This window comes from Schistocerca piceifrons, chromosome 2 (genome assembly GCF_021461385.2).
Source record: "Schistocerca piceifrons isolate TAMUIC-IGC-003096 chromosome 2, iqSchPice1.1, whole genome shotgun sequence".
NCBI classification, from domain to species: Eukaryota; Metazoa; Arthropoda; class Insecta; order Orthoptera; family Acrididae; genus Schistocerca; species Schistocerca piceifrons.
Window position 1 is genome coordinate 181,194,606 of NC_060139.1, and position 16,355 is coordinate 181,210,960.

The 16,355-nt window shown below is 40.5% G+C and overlaps 1 protein-coding gene across 2 annotated transcripts in view; it reads left to right on the forward strand.

Annotated features, from left to right (window-relative positions):
- The window catches only part of LOC124777448 (esterase FE4-like), a 324,295-nt gene extending 309,996 nt beyond the window's left edge, over window positions 1-14,299 (forward strand). For both annotated transcript variants that reach the window (XM_047252862.1, XM_047252864.1), the window contains 2 exons: window positions 10,846-10,966; window positions 13,933-14,299. In XM_047252862.1, coding sequence (XP_047108818.1) covers window positions 10,846-10,966; window positions 13,933-14,086 — 275 coding nt within the window. In that variant the 3' untranslated portion in view covers window positions 14,087-14,299. The remainder of the gene's footprint in view (window positions 1-10,845; window positions 10,967-13,932) is intronic.
- The last annotated feature ends 2,056 nt before the right edge of the window (window positions 14,300-16,355 follow it).

A 16,355-nucleotide genomic window follows, 5' to 3' on the forward strand; every position in this document is an offset into this window, starting at 1 on the left:
TTCATTTTCAGTGAAGAAAGCACCTCAAACTCGTTGGTAAGGGGATCAGTACACCATCCTGAGTCCTCCCTGGTCCCTGTCCACCCTTTACAGGACACGTAGATCTACCATAGGCATGCCACACACAGTCAAGTAGATGGGTGATAACAGATCTTGTACTTTCTGCAGAGGAGACATGGTCCACAGGAGAGGATAGTACCTGGGGTATCTCTGGTACAGGTATCACAGGTACACAACACTCAGATGCCAATCATTTGATAGTAGTCAGGGCAATTTCCAGTTTCTTATGAATGTAAAACAAGTCATCCTATGTTTGAGAGTAGCATTCACAGTGGGGCTGCATTTTGACTGATGCAATGTATTGCAAGGCAGTGAACAAAAAACTTTAAATTAAGCCTGCTGATTATCTTTCCGAGATTTCTGTTGAGGCAACACAAAAGCCTGTGGTAAAAATTACTAGTTTCCTGAAACGTTTTGATGTTAATTAGAGTTGTTGGCAAACTCAAAAACAGAGGTAATTTATGATAAATGCAGATAATATATAGGGCTACTCCTCTTTAAAGGGAAAATGTATGTAACTCAATATATTAGTTAGAAAAGGTGCTACAGTAACTAAACCACAAACTCCGATTTGCTGCAGACTGCTAGTAGATTTTGCGAAGGTCACTGGTAGCTTCCAAAAATTTTCAAAAACACATATTTATTTGCATTGATATGCAGTGAAATTCAGGGGTGATGTGTTCTTGGGCTGAACTGTGAACCACAAATGCTGATTTGCTATGAAATAAATTACGTATCCAAAACACTCATTTGGCAACTTATGAAAATATATCTACATTTGCAACTACATCTATACTCTGCAAGCCACAGTAAGGTGCATGGTAGAGGGTATATCTCATTGTACCAGCATTTATTTGCATTGTTGATATACAGTGAAACTCACGGGTGATGCGCTCTTTGGCTGACGTGAGGACCACAACAGTTTTGTAAGCATCTAAAAATTCTCAAACTAACCTATTTCTCATGTAATTCTACAGTGAAATTAGAGGAAGATTTTTTTTAATGAGGATAGGCCTTCTGTTCTCACAGATTTTAAAAGAGCACAATTTAGTTTAAGTCTACGACTGTCAATAACAGTACTATAGGTTATCGTGGCACTCATGAATATTTGAAATTGCACAGTATATCACAATACAAATAGGTACTGATACCATCAATGAATAATTATGTAAAAGTGACAAGAACAGTAAAATATGCGAATCTAGAACTTTAAGTCAGGCGATGATCTTGTACAAGCGGTCTCATACAAGGGTAAAATTCCTAAGTCGGCTTTAATATACAAATAAATGTGCATATTGCACGGATTTTTCACTTAGCTGATTCTGTGCACACTTCTGCACTGGCGTGCCAAAGAACTCTGCAGCATAAGTTTACCTTGATCAAAATCTCTGAAATGTACAGCACCAGCAAAGCACATCTTCTGCCTGCTGCAGCTGACAATGCATCCATGTCTCTGCACACTCCCAGAGGAAACACTAGCATCTTCCTCCACCCCTATCCTGGTATCCCTCCCCCTCTCCACAAAATGTTTCTTCATTACCCTCACTGCCCACCCCAGCTAGATTGTAGCTCACATTAGACACAGTCTGATCTTAGCACCTGGTGGCGATAGCGGCCATGGGTGTATGAGTTGTGCTTGTGTTATTGTGGCGTTTTCTACTTCTGAAAAAAGACTTCGCTTGAAAGCTGGAATATTTCCAGCAGTCTTTTTCATTGTGCCTATCTGTGATTCCAAACCTCCTCTATTTGGTGATCAGCAGTTTACCCTTCCCATATCGTTGTTACTCCATACTGGACTTTCCACTGCCAGATTTCAAACTTCCTGAAAGATTAAAATTGTACACTGCACAATGACTCAAATCCATAACCATTGCCTTTTGCAAGCAAATGCTCACCACTGACTGAGCTGTCCAGGCATAGAGTGTAATCTACAAATAGTTTGATCAGTAGGGCATTTTCCTACAAAAAACAAAGATTCTGCATTTGAATCCCAGTCTGTCTTACAGTTTTAATCTGCCAGGAAGTTCCAGATCAGTGTACACTCCATTTCAAAGTGAATATTCATTCTGGAGATTTGATTTTGTGTGGCCATACTGCTGCCCAGAAATTACTGATCTCCAGAATCAAGGTATTATTCCCCTAAAGCCATCTTCAAATGCAAACATAGGCATCAAAACACAAGTGTTATACTCAGAGTGGCTTGTGAATGCACAAAAGTAATCTATCAGCCCACACAGTATGTGTGCATCACCATGATCACAGCCTGCATACCAGTGATCTTTACAGAGCCACCATAGTGGGGCTAAAGCATATGACATGACGTACCATCACTGAGGAATAAAGCAGGCACTTTTAGCAATAAGTACCCCTTTGATGCAATTTTGAATCAAAAACTGCATTTTTACATTTCCAAATAATTTATGTATAACATACAGGGGGTGGACAAAAAATGGAAATACCAAAAACACAATAATAAACAATACTAATCACAATAATAAAAGTATGATAATACGCTGTAGGGAAACTGTTGGCACTCAAAACAGCTCCCACTTGTCCTGTAGTGGATAAAGACAGGTCCCGTATGGTTTTCGAGGGTACCTAATACCACTCTACCTGCCAAATAGTGGCAAGTTAAGGTAATAATGATTGACATGGATAGTGATTACCTCCATTCCCTCCAGAATAGACCACAAATGCTCAACAGTATTGAGATCTAGTGACTGTAGTGGCCAGGGGAGATGTGACAGTCGATTCTCGTGCTCACAAAAACCAGTCCTGGATGGTGCGAGCTGTGTGAACAGAGGCCCCTTTGCTTTGAACACAGCATCAACACTGGGGAACAAATATTGCACCTTGGTATGGGCAGAATTAGCCAAAATGGTCACATAATCCTTGGCAGTAATGGGACCTTCCATGGTAAGCATGGAACTCATGGAATACCATGATATGGTTGCTCAAATCATCACTGAACCCCCCACCATGTTTCACCCTTGGCAGCAAGCAGTCTGCACCATAGACCAGATGTAAACTTGCGCATAAGGTTGAAATAATGTGAAACAAGATTAATCCTATGAAATGACTTTCTTCCATTGCTCCAGAGTCCTGGTTTTATGGATTTGTCACCACATTTTCCTGTTATGGGCATTTGCTTCACTGATGACTAGTTTTGGAAGATGACTAGTTTTGGAATTCCAGCTCACTGTGCAATTTACAGCTTATGGAGCTCCTTTCATGTTGTTTTGGTGCTGACAGGGTTCACAGTTCTGCAGTGACTTTTGCAGCTGTCATCCTGTTATTTTTCGTCACAACCCGCTTCAGTGACCATCTGTGATGATCACTGTATGCCACTTTTTTCGGCTTTCTCTGTAAGCAGTATAAATCTTCAGTATGGTACCTCTTGAAAGACCAAACATTTCGACTACCTTGGTTATGGAAACACCCCACCATACGATCACCAGTAATTTGCTCACATTTGAATTCACTTAGCTCAGTCATAAAGCACCAAACAGAATACTGTTCGGACTGAGACTGACCCTTACAAAATACTGAGGACACTCCATAAGTTGCCCTTTGTTGTCAAATACAACAGCATACTTGCAGGCTTGACTATCATCTGAAATTATGTTCAAGCATTGCATTTCTTGTGGCATTTAAATATTTTTGTCCAGCTCCTGTACACAAGGCACATTCTGCTCGCATATTTCAAACAAAATCATGAGACTTCACAAATACTACCTGCTTTACATATAAAACTTGATAAGAAATTCTGTTGCAGCAATAACACCACATCTGCTTTTATTGTCTCCAGAGGAAGTGTTACATACATGTTGCATATTACTATTCCTGGATTCATGTAGAGACATTTGTTTAAGTTCATTTACATGTGCGTGAAAAGGAGTCCATAAGGAAATGACTAGTTTCTCGTATATTACTTTAATAAAGTACGTGTGTAAACAAGCTTTTTCCCTTGCATTTGAAATTTGTATGGTCTCTTGAGGTAACAGTACATACACTATGTGATCAAAAGTATCTGGACACCTGGCTGAAAACAACTTACAATTTCGTGGTGTCCTCCATCGGTTATGCTGGATTTCAGTATGGTGTTGGCCCACCCTTAGCCTTGATGACAGCTTCCACTCTTGCAGGCATACATTCAACCAGGTGCTGGAAGGTTTTTTGGGTAACGGCAGTGCTTTCTTCACAGAGTGGTGCACTGAGTAGAGGTATCGATGTTGGTCAGTGAGGCCTGGCACGATGTCGGCATTCCAAAACATCCCAAAGGTGTTCTATAGGATGCAGATCAGGACGCTGTGCAGGCCAGTCCATTACAGGGATGTTGTTGTGTAACCATTCTGTCACAGGCCTTGCATTATGAACAGGTGCTTGATCGTGTTGAAAAATGCAATCGCCATCCCCGAATTGCTCTTCAACAGTGGGAAGCAAGAAGGTGCTTAGAACATCAACGTAGGCCTGTACTGTGATAGTGCCGTGCAAAACAACAATGGGTGCAAGCCCCTTCCTGGAAAAACACAACCACAACATAACACCACCACCTCCGAATTTTACTGTTGGTACTACACACGTTGGCAGATGACGTTCACTGGGCATTCGCCATAGCCACACCTTACCATCGGATAACCACATTGTATATCGTGATTTGTCACTCCACACAATGTTTTTCCACTGTTCAATTGTCCAATGTTTACACTCTTTACACCAAGCGAGGCATCGTTTGGCATTTACCAGTGTGATGTGTGGCTTATGAGCAGCCGCTCCACCATGATATCCAAGTTTTCTCACCTCCTGCGTAACTGTCATAGTAGTTGCAGTGGATCGTGATGCAGTTTGGAATTTCTGTGTGATGGTCTGCATAGATGTCTGACTATTACACATTACAACCCTCTTCAACTGTTGGCGGTCTCTGTCAGCCAACATATGAGGTCGGGCTGTATGTGTCCCATTCTGATCTCTTACGATGTCTAATAACTACTAAGGTCACTGATATGGAGTACCTGGCAGTAGGTGGCAGCACAATGCACCTAATATGAAAAATGTATGTATTTGGGGATGTCTGGATACTTTTGATCACATAGTGTACGTCATACCCATACGGACGCTTTGTGATGGAAAAAAAAAGAATGAAAATGATCTTATGGCATTGTTGGCTGGGAGGCCCCATGCGGGGCAGTTCAGCCGCAATGTTGCAAGTCCCTTTTAGTTGACGCCACTTTGGTGACTTGCGAGTCAATGATGATGAAAGACACAAAACCCAGTCATCTCGAGGCAGAGAAAATCCCTGACTCCACCGGGAATCAAACCTGGGACCCCGTCCGCGGGAAGCGAGAACACTACCGCAAGACCACGAGCTATGGACCATGATGGAAAATATGCATCATTAGTAACATAGCACATTCAAGTGATCCCTTTTTCATACCATGAAAGGCAAATTGGGCTGTGTTTCATCTGTGTAGTCAACTCAGTGCTGTTGGGGAATTTAGAGAAATGTTTGGAGGAATATTCTCCTAGCAACATGCCACACTGAAATTCTACCTCCTAATATCATGTACAGTAGAGAGAACATTTTCAGTCTAGAAAACAATTATTTCACTGATGAGAGGAAGGTATCTATTCCACAGAATTTTGGAAAATTCACTGTCACAAAAAGCAAGTGTCAATACCGTAAGCTCCTTACCGAACATTACAGGTGATACTCCAGTATTCCCATGCCTGTGGAACATGTAGTTTAAAATTTAATCCTTATGTGAACTTATTTTCAGTATTCAAAAAGGAATTCCTACATATACTGAATTGTGTGAGTATTTGATAGCTGTTGAGCATGTTAATGGAACTTTTCAGGTGGATATCAATGCCCAGCATGCCCAGAGATAATGCTCCTGCAACTTATTGTCAACTTTTGGACTTTGAGAAAGGTTGAACTATTGACATGATGGACATGGGAGCATCATACTGACAGATCAAACAACTGCACAGTGACTGCAGGAAGAGTGGTGACCAGATGAAGTCAGAGAACAGTGCGGCCTTTAGACTAGGCAGTAGTCCCAGAAGAGTTGCACCATGAGAAACTCATAGAATTGCTTGGTTGACTCCAATGGATGGATTACAACAACAGCTGAAATCTGGACAGAGATTACAGGCAATTTGTCACCAAGAATTGTCAAGAAAATATGGGTTGAAACTTGGGTTTAGGCCTTGCATTGATACCTACATCTACATGCAAACTCTTCAATCCACTACATGGTTCCAGAATGAGATTTTCACTCTGCAGCGGAGTGTGTGATGATATGAAACTTCCTGGGAGATTAAAACTGTGTGCCAGACTGAGACTCGAACTTGGGACCTTTGCCTTTCACGGGCAAATGCTTGCCCTTGAAAGGCAAAGGTCCCGAGTTTGAGTCTTGGTCCGGCACACAGTTTCAATCTGCCAGGAAGTTTCACTACATGGTGTTTGGCAGAGGGTACCCTGTACCACTAATAGTTATTTCCTTTTCTGCTCCATTTGCAAATAGAGTGAGGGAAAAATGACTATCTATATACCTCCTTATGAGCCCTAATCTCTCTAGTCTTATCTTTACGGTCCTTACACAAAATGTATGTTGGTGGCAGTAGAACCACTAAGCAGTCAGCCTCAAATGACAGTTCTCTAAATTTTCTCTATAGCTCTCCTCAAAAAGAACATCACCTCTCCTCCAGTGATACCCATTTGAGTTCCCAAAGCATCCCCATAATACCTGTATGTTGTTAAAACCTACTGGTAACAAATCTAGCAACCACCATTTCCTAAAATTCTTCCAGTAAACTGAAGTCAAACATTCACCTTCCCTACTACAGTCCTTAAATACCCAATTCCCTTTCATACTGCTTTGCAACATTATGCCTAGATATTTAATCAATGGGACTGTGTCAAGCAACATTCTACTAACACTGTATTAAAATATTATGGGTTTGTTTTTTTTACTCATTTGCATTAACTTATATTTTTCTATGTTTAAAGCTACCTGTCATTCTTCACACCAACTAGAAATTTTGTCTAAGTCATCTTGTATCCACCTATGGTCACTCAATGAGGACACCTTCCCACACACCACAACAGGATCATTTAGTAATCGTGAAAGATCTTACGGAGATGATAGATAAACTCCAGTGGAAGACTCTGCAGGAGAGACGCTCAGTAGCTCGGTACAGGCTTTTGTTGAAGTTTCGAGAACATACCTTCACCGAAGAGTCAAGCAGAATATTGCTCCCTCCTACGTATATCTCGCGAAGAGACCATGAGGATAAAATCAGAGAGATTAGAGCCCACATAGAGGCATACCGACAATCCTTCTTTCCATGAACAATACGAGACTGGAATAGAAGGGAGAACCGATAGAGGTACTCAAGGTACCCTCTGCCACACACCGTCAGGTGGCTTGCAGAGTATGTATGTAGATGTAGATGTAGATCATCAGCTAACAGCCACAGATTGCTGCTAGCCTTGGCCACCAGATCATTTTTGTATATAGAAAATAACAGCAGCCCCATCACATGTCGCTGGAGAACTCCTGAAGATGTCTCTTATGAACACTTGCCACTGAGGACAACATACAGGGCTCTGTTAGTTAATGTCTTCAAGCCACTTGCACATCTGGAAACCTATTCTGTAAGCTTGTATCTTCATTAACCCTTTAACTGCTCTGGACGTGTTAACGCGCATGCCTTTGTACCTGTCCCTGTAAGCTCTGAACATGTTTACGCACACCACCAGTCCTCCTACCTGGTACTCTGAATGTGCAGATACGTTCATAGTATCAGGTAGAAGGGCTGGTGGCACGTGTAAACACGTTCAGAGCACACAGGGACAGGTACAAAGAGGCACGTGCGTTAACACGTCCAGAGCAGTTAAAAGTTTAACAGTCAGCACTGTGTCAAATGATTTATGGAAATCTAGGATTATGGACTCCACCTGCTGCACTTCATCCACAGTTTGCAGGATCTCATATGAGAAAAGGGGAAACAGAGTATCACTTCAGTAATGCTTTCTAAAACCATGCTGATCTTGGACAGAAGCTTTTCCTTCTCAAATAAATTTATTACATTCAAACTGAGAATATGTTCAAATATTCTGCAACACACCAATTTTAAAGATGTTTGTCTATAATTTTGTGGGTATATTCTTTTACTGTTCTTATATGCAAGGAGGCATCTGAGCTTTTTTCCAGTTGCTTGGGACGGGTAAGAGATTCATGATAAATCCAAGCTAAGTAAGAGGCCGATGCTGTGGAGTACTCTTTGTAACACCAAATTCGCATTCCATCAGGACCTGCTGAGTTGTTTGCTTTCAACACTTTCAGTTGTTTCTCTACACCAGGGATGCTTATTACTATATCCTCCGTACAAGAGCCTGTGCTTTGGTCGAACAATGATACATTAGTACAGTTCTCCTGCAGAAACGATTTCTTAAATGCAAAGTTTAAAGCTTTGGCTTTACTTTTGTTATCTTCTACTGCCACAACAGACTGGTCAGCAAGTGACTGGATGGAAGCCTTAGCCCTCTTAGTGATTTTATGCATATTTGCTTTGTGCATCAATTTTTTTACTGATACATGAATTTCTATTAACTTTTGCCTGTCACCATTTGCACATCCTCTTTTGAACCTTTGCATCATCAGCATTTTTCGAATTAGGTTGTTAAACCATGGTAGGTCTTTTCCATCCTCCATCCACTTACTCTGTACAAACTTCTCCAGGGTATGATTTATAATCAGTTTAAACTTTGCCCATAATTCCTCTATGTCCACTGTATTGGAATTAAATGATGTCAATTCATTGTCTAAGTGGGATGCTAACTACTGTCTATGAGCTCTATAGAGCAGAAATACCCTCTTAGCCTCCTTGACTCATGTTTTAACTTTACTAACCAAAATTATTATGATGACACGACACTCTAAACTGATCTGGTTGATTAGGTTAGGTCTGGTTGTGCATGCACTGTTTACAACTGTCACCACATCACAGACAACAGATAATTACTCAATGTACAGCCAGAGTCAAGTGGAACACTGAGTGGCTTTTTGTAGTGTTCAGCAAGGAGTTTTGCTTCTGTTTATGATGGTCAGAGTGATATCCAGAAACAATCTGGTGAAACGTCTCAGGCAACAGTGATTCTCAAGACGCATGTTTGGAATCATGATGCGAATAAGACACCACAACTGATTCAGTAATTGTTGGAGGGAAGATGAATCCTCACCATTATGTGAGAAGAACAGTTGTCATGTCCTTATTGACCAGGGTACCAAATATCATATTCCATCAGGATAATGAAAGAGGCCAAACCGAAGGTCACACCGCAAATGCCTTGAGGAATGTATGGATTTGGTCTCTCTACACTGCATCACCCCTCCCAGCCACCATCGTTTTATCACCCAAAGCATATGTCTGGGATGTGATGGTATGGTAATACATGCTTCAGCCAGCAATATCCTGAAATTGCAGAGATTGCATTTCAAGAAAATAAGAAATTTCTCAAGATGAGATCTGGAGGCTGTTGACTTCCAAGCCACAATGAATACAGTAGTAGATTAGTGTCATTTTGGGGTCACACTCCAAACTGATATTGATGATGGACATCATATACTACATGTTACATACTGAACATCTCCACAAGTTTGATAAACATCTTACTGGTGGGAGCATCACGGTGCACCACTTTCAATTTCTGTCAGTGTATTTAGTAATATATTGTAAAAGACAAGATTAATAGTCATTAATGTTAAATTTTTACAACCAACATCAGAACTGGGTAGCAGTGTTTCGGTCTTCTAAAAAGTTTCTGTTTTAAATTGGTTTGTTCTTTTTAAACGAGTGTTTGCTGTATTTCTGGTGCATTTTCCCCATTCTGAAGTGTGTGTGTTTCAGAAATTTCAGTGCATACCTCTACGTTTTGCTGAAGGACATTAATATTTTGGTCATAACAGTCATATCAGCCCTTCATATTAGTTACGATGAATATGAACGTGTGTCAGGCTGCTATTAATTCAGAGAAATAAAAGGAAAATGTTACTTACCTTTGGATTACACCTGGAGCTTGCTCAGAGCTTGATTTGTTAAGGCAACAGCTCATTATAAGCAGATTTAAAAACTAAAACTAAAGTAAACTCCGCCTGAACAGGCCACGAAGGCCCAACGGTACCCACCGGCTGTCATGTCACCTTCAGCGCACAGACACCACTGGATGTGGATATGAAGAGACATGTGATCAACACACCGCTCTCCTGGCTGTATATCAGTTTACAAGACCAGAGTAGCTACTTATCAGTCAGGTAGCTCCTCAGTTTGCCTCACATGGGCTGAGTGCACCCTGCTTGCCAACAGCACTCCGCAGACCGGATGGTCATCCATCCAAGTGTTAGCCCAGCCCAACTGCGACTAACTTCAGTGATCTGATGGGGAACCAATGTTACCACTGTGGCAGAGCAGTTAGCTATAAGTAGATTTCGGTTTGGAAATTAGTCTGGCACGTATGTTCGCATGTTGCAACGTATTCTTTAAATTGTTTTTGTGGTATTTCTGATTATATTTGATTGCATTCAACTCATTTCACTCCACTTGGTTACCTCCATTTACTCTGAGTGAAGTAATTCTGCTAAATCTTTTTATTTATTGAAGCAATAGTGTTATCAGTATGCATGATTCTGCATTAGGAACATGAGTAGCCATTCATTAATTTTTCATGCAAGAGAGATGTTCATTTTTTTTATGTTCTCGCACATAGCTTGTCTTCTTTAGGGGCTTCACATGCAGACGACCTACCATACCTATTTTTCTCTTGGGCTCTGCCACATGGATCTAATGGGGCAGTAACTGGAGCAAGACTTGTAAAGATGTGGACCAACTTTGCAAAGACTGGGTGAGTAATAAATAATTTTTGTTGTTCTGGTCTTTAGTAAAAAGATTGATTTGATGCAGCCCTCCAAACTACTCTATCCTGAGCTAGATCCTTTATCTCTGCATAACTACTGCAACCTATATCCATTTGAAACTATTTAGCATAGTTAAGCCTTGGTCTACCCTTACAATTTTTTTCCTTTCACACTTACTTCCATTACCAAACAGATAATTGCTTGAGGCCTCCCTTCTTTTTGTCATACTGTGTCATAAATTAATGAGGGCTGGAACTTCAATAGAGGCAACTATTTATTTACAGCTCATACAACATAGGTATATGTTTCAAAGTTTTACTGACCTTCAGAGTAGTCACTAGCATTGTGTATAACCCGTTGCCAGTGATGTGGAAGTCGTAGGATACTCTTAGCAGTGCCAGTTGTGTTGACAGTTCGAGTGGCATGGTCTATTGCCCGACGAATTTATAGTAGTTCTGAAGGGAATGACGTGAAGTGTTTCCTTCAGTTTAGAAATTGAGTTGAACTCACGAGGACTTAAGTCAGGGGAGTACAGTAGGTGGTATAGCACTTACAAGGGAACCTCCCCATTGCACCCCCCTCAGATTTAGTTATAAGTTGATACACTGGATAGGCCTTGAGAAACTGAACACAGATCAATCGAGAAAACAGGAAGAAATTGTGTGGAACTATGAAAAAAATATGCAAAATATACAAACTGAGTAGTCCATGCACAAGATAGGCAACATCAAGGATAATGTGAGCTCAGGAGCGCCGCGGTCCTGTGGTTAGCGTGAGCAGCTGCGGAAGGAAAGGTCCTTGGTTCAAGTCTCCCCTTGAGTGAAAAGTTCACTTTTTTTTTAAAGTTATGATCTGTCTGTTCATTCATTGACGTCTCTGTTCACTGTAATAAGTTTAGTGTCTGTGTTTTGCGACCGCACTGCAAAACCGTGCGATTAGTAGACGAAAGGACGTGCCTCTCCAATGGGAACCGAAAACATTTGATCGCAAGGTCATAGGTCAAACGATTCCTCCACAGGAAAACACGTCTTATATATTCCATATGACACTGGTGACGGCATGTGCGTCACATGACAGGAATATGTTGTCGACCCACCTAACTTGTACACTTGGCGAATGGGTAAAAAGATTCTTCTATCTTGCCCGATACTACTGCGCAGTTACCTCGCATCAGATGGACGGACGGACAGATAATAATTGTCTGAAAATAAAAAATTAAACTTTTCACTCGAGGGAAGACTTGAACCAAGGACTTCTCGTTGCGCAGCTGCTCATGCTAAGCACGGGACCACTGCGCTCCTGAGCTCCCATTATCTTCGATGTTGCCTATCGTATGCATGGACTACTCAGTTTGTATATTTTGCTTATTTTTTTCAGAGTTTCACACAACTTCTTCCTGTTTTCTCTATTGATCTGTCTTCAGTTTTTCAAGGCCTATCCACTGTGCCAACTTATAACTAAATCTGAGGGGGGTGCGATGGGGAGGTTCCCTTGTTAGTAGTCTCATCAGTCAAACAAATCAGTAACAGCTTGCACTGTATGTGCTTGAGCATTGTCCTGCAAAATGGTGGTCAGATCCCGCAGAAAGTGTCATGACTTCTGTCTCTAAGCTGGTAGTATGTTGTGTTCCAAAAATGAACAGCATAGAGACAGAAATGATGACACTTTCTGCAGGACCTGACCATCATTTTGCAGGACAATGCCCAAGCACGTACAGTGCAAGTTGTTACTGATTTGTCTGACTGATGGGGCTGCTAAGTGCTATACCACCTACTGCACCTCCCCTGACTTAGGTCCTCGTAAGTTCAACTCTATTTCTAAACTGAAGGAAACACTTCACGGCATTTGCTTCAGAACTGCTACAAATTTGTTGGGCAATAGACCGCACCGCTCAAACTGTCAACACAACTAGCACTACTAAGAGTATCCTACGACTTCCACATCGCTGGCAATGGGTTATACACAATGCTGGTGACTACTTTGAAGATAAGAAAAACTTTGAAACATGTATCTATTCTGTATGAGCTGTAAATAAATAGTTGCCACTATTAAAGTTCCAACCCTCGTATTTTCTACCCTAGTAATCTTTAATTTAACCACATTATTGGTGGGTGGGGTCCATGTCTGTGGGCTGAGTTACTTGAAGAAATACAGCAACATGCTACTTTTTGTGTAGCTTTATTTTCTGTGAGGACACATTTTGAACTTTCACTGATCTTTAACTTGCGTAATACATTTCGAACTTCATTAGAATGTTTTTAATGATGCATTTTTAATGCTGCAGCTACCTTTTGTTCCGCAATTTGTGGCTCATTTTTGCCCTTTATGTCCACAGCACAAACACTTTCAGGTTCACTGATTCAATACAACATTCACCATGTGGCTGACAAATTTTACTCAGTCACAGAACACACTTGAGTGCTGTTTGCACAATCCAAAATTTGGGCATCATTATTTCATTTCTTTAATGGGCAGAGGTAGACTGTGACATCATGAAGAACTGTTCTGACAATCTTACTACAGAAGATGGAATAAATTTAGTTACTCATGAGCAGTCACAATTGTTACCTCTCAGCATACAAGTTCCCACACCAAAAGATGAATAAACAGCTGCATGAAATAATACGAGGACAATGGGATTAAAGGTTTTTCATTTTTAATTTATCTTTAAATTGCATGGTCCCTCCATTCTGAATATAATGAATTTCAGTCAGCTTTATCTTGGTGCTGTGTAAGTTCAAAAAGCAAATACAACATTAAAACATTATTTTTGTCAGTCCCAAAAGATGTGTCGTTTTATAATTTAGTTTGCCTATTTCAGTATTGGTATTAATTTTCCAGTTAACATTGTTATATTGTTAAAAATCAAAAAAGGATGTCACTACAAAGTCCTTGTCTCTTGACATAAAATGGTTCTCAGTACAAGAGATGCTAGTTTTGACTTGTTTTCCAGGCATCCGACACCAGTAGATGATCCCTTGTTACCCGTGAACTGGACCAGCTATACATTTGAACTGCCAATTTACTTGGATATTGGATCAGAAATAAAACTAAAAACTGGGCTCAAGGAAAAAGCTATGGACTTCTGGCACAATCTAGTACCATGACATGAAGTGTACTTTGAAGCCATAAATGATAGTGTCAATCACAATGAAATACGAACACCAAATGGTTTTTTACTGCAGGCATTATTTCTATGGACTATATATCAAAGTTAACTTGTTTTATTAATTTGTGTCACAAATCTGACTGTCAGTATGAAACAATTAGAAAACATGAAAGAATAACACAAATCAGAAAATACAAAGCTACAAACATTCCATGGCTATCTCTTCTTCCTGTACGCTGGCATGCAGTTTACAACGTGATGATCGGAAAGATGTGAAAAACAACTAATGACAAGATATGTAGCACAGTTGTGTGTTTTCATTCTTAGATGCAGTATTTTTCTACAGAGATAATTAGTGAATAAGAAAACTTATTCCACAGAAGATTATAAATTCAAACCACAAACTTGTCTGCTGAAGATACATCGCTTGATAAGTCAACATTCAGTAAGCAGCTCAAATACAGTGGCTGGTAATTTGAGAGAGAGCAGAAAAGGAGCCACGATTTTCTTTTAACAGAAATGATCAATTTTAATGAAAAATTTATTTAATGAACATATTCTGTTATAAATTACAGAGCATTAATTTTTACTGATTCACACATATGGAGACACTTATTGGGGATTCTATGTGTCAGAATCCCTTCTGATAAGACTGATGTTTTTTTCATGATGTTTCAAGTATTAGTTCATAAAACAGTTTGCATTTCACCTTCATATATTTTTAAATTGTGAGTCTGTACAGCTGTAATTTAAATTTGCTTTGTAAGATGAGCTAGAGCCAGAAATAATACAGACACCAAGTTAGCATTTCATTTCTAGCAGAGCACTGAGAGGACTCTAAGAACTATACTTTTCACTCTCTCAAGATATTCTAGAATCCTGGTTGTATGGGGACAGCCAGTTCATTTTCTCTTCATGGCTGACAGAGTGGTGCAAAGTGATTCCACTCATTGGAGTGTACAGGGTGCCCATAATTAAAGTTCCAGTTTCAAAACACTGTAAAAAGTCTACCGCTGCTCAGAATGACATCAAATTTGAACAGCATATTATTGACACAGAGGGAAACGTCATGGAACAAAAACAAAATTTAACAAAAATGAGGTTGGCTATAAATGACAGATGAATCATAATATGATAGCTATGGTTTGAGTTGCACATTACTCCATCAACATTGTTCAGTGTTCAGCACAACTCCAGCAGTCAACAGTTGTGACACTGTTAGGCAAGCCCAATCACCATGGTGAGGTCATACCACAGATGATGGGAAAAAATCAGTTCTTAACTGTCCCAAGGCCAAAAATCGCATAATAAGCAAAATGACATTGGTTTTTAATTGTCATGAGACAGACACAAGACCTGTTCAATATGCTGTCTATCATTTTCTACCACAAGTTGAAATTGAGAAACAGCACGTCGCACAACAGATCAGAGTGTCTTGGGGATCACATTCAGAATGTGTTGCGCAACGCATAGCTTACATTCAGCTACAGTCATAACTGGAGCACTGAACACAATTTCTTTATTAAGATCAGGTTACCTGGACAACCAGGCTGTAGGGAAATGAGGGCTTATAATTCTACCATTTCCGAAGCGCCTTTGCAGCGGCTGCTTTATTTGCTGTGCAATGTGTGGAGGAGTGCAATCATGCATACAAATGCTCCTTCTCACACATCCGCACTATTGAGGGGTTGAAATGACATTGATACACAAAATTACTCTCATAGCATTTACTCACAGGACTCATCTCCTCAAAAAAATATGGTCCTACGATAGATAAATGATGCCATCAACCCACACTAAACCGTCACCTTTGTAGGATGAAGTGGTACCGGTTGAAGTGCGTGTGGTTTTCCCATTGCCCATATTCTACAATTCTGCATACTGACATGTCCTTGGAGATGGAAGTGGGCTTTGTCTGTCCACACAATGTCAGAGTGTTCCATGGCAATTCATTGTCCACTTCCCTGTGAGCAAGAAATTCCACAGTGAACTTCTGTCTCACTGGGTCAGCTAGAAGCAACTCCTGAACATGGGTGATTTTTTATGGATAGCCATGAAGAATGTTTTGTAGGATTTTGTGCAGCTTGCTCGCAAGCATATCCAGTGTTCGGCAATTCCCCCTGCATGTTAGCACACCACTGCTCTTGCCGCCCCCCCCCCCCCTTCCAGCAATGCTGTGGCCACATCTTAAAGAGATGTTGGATCACTTAGCAGACATCAGATCAATGTCTTTTCATACCCTTGAGTATCTGGAACTGCTGCAGGGC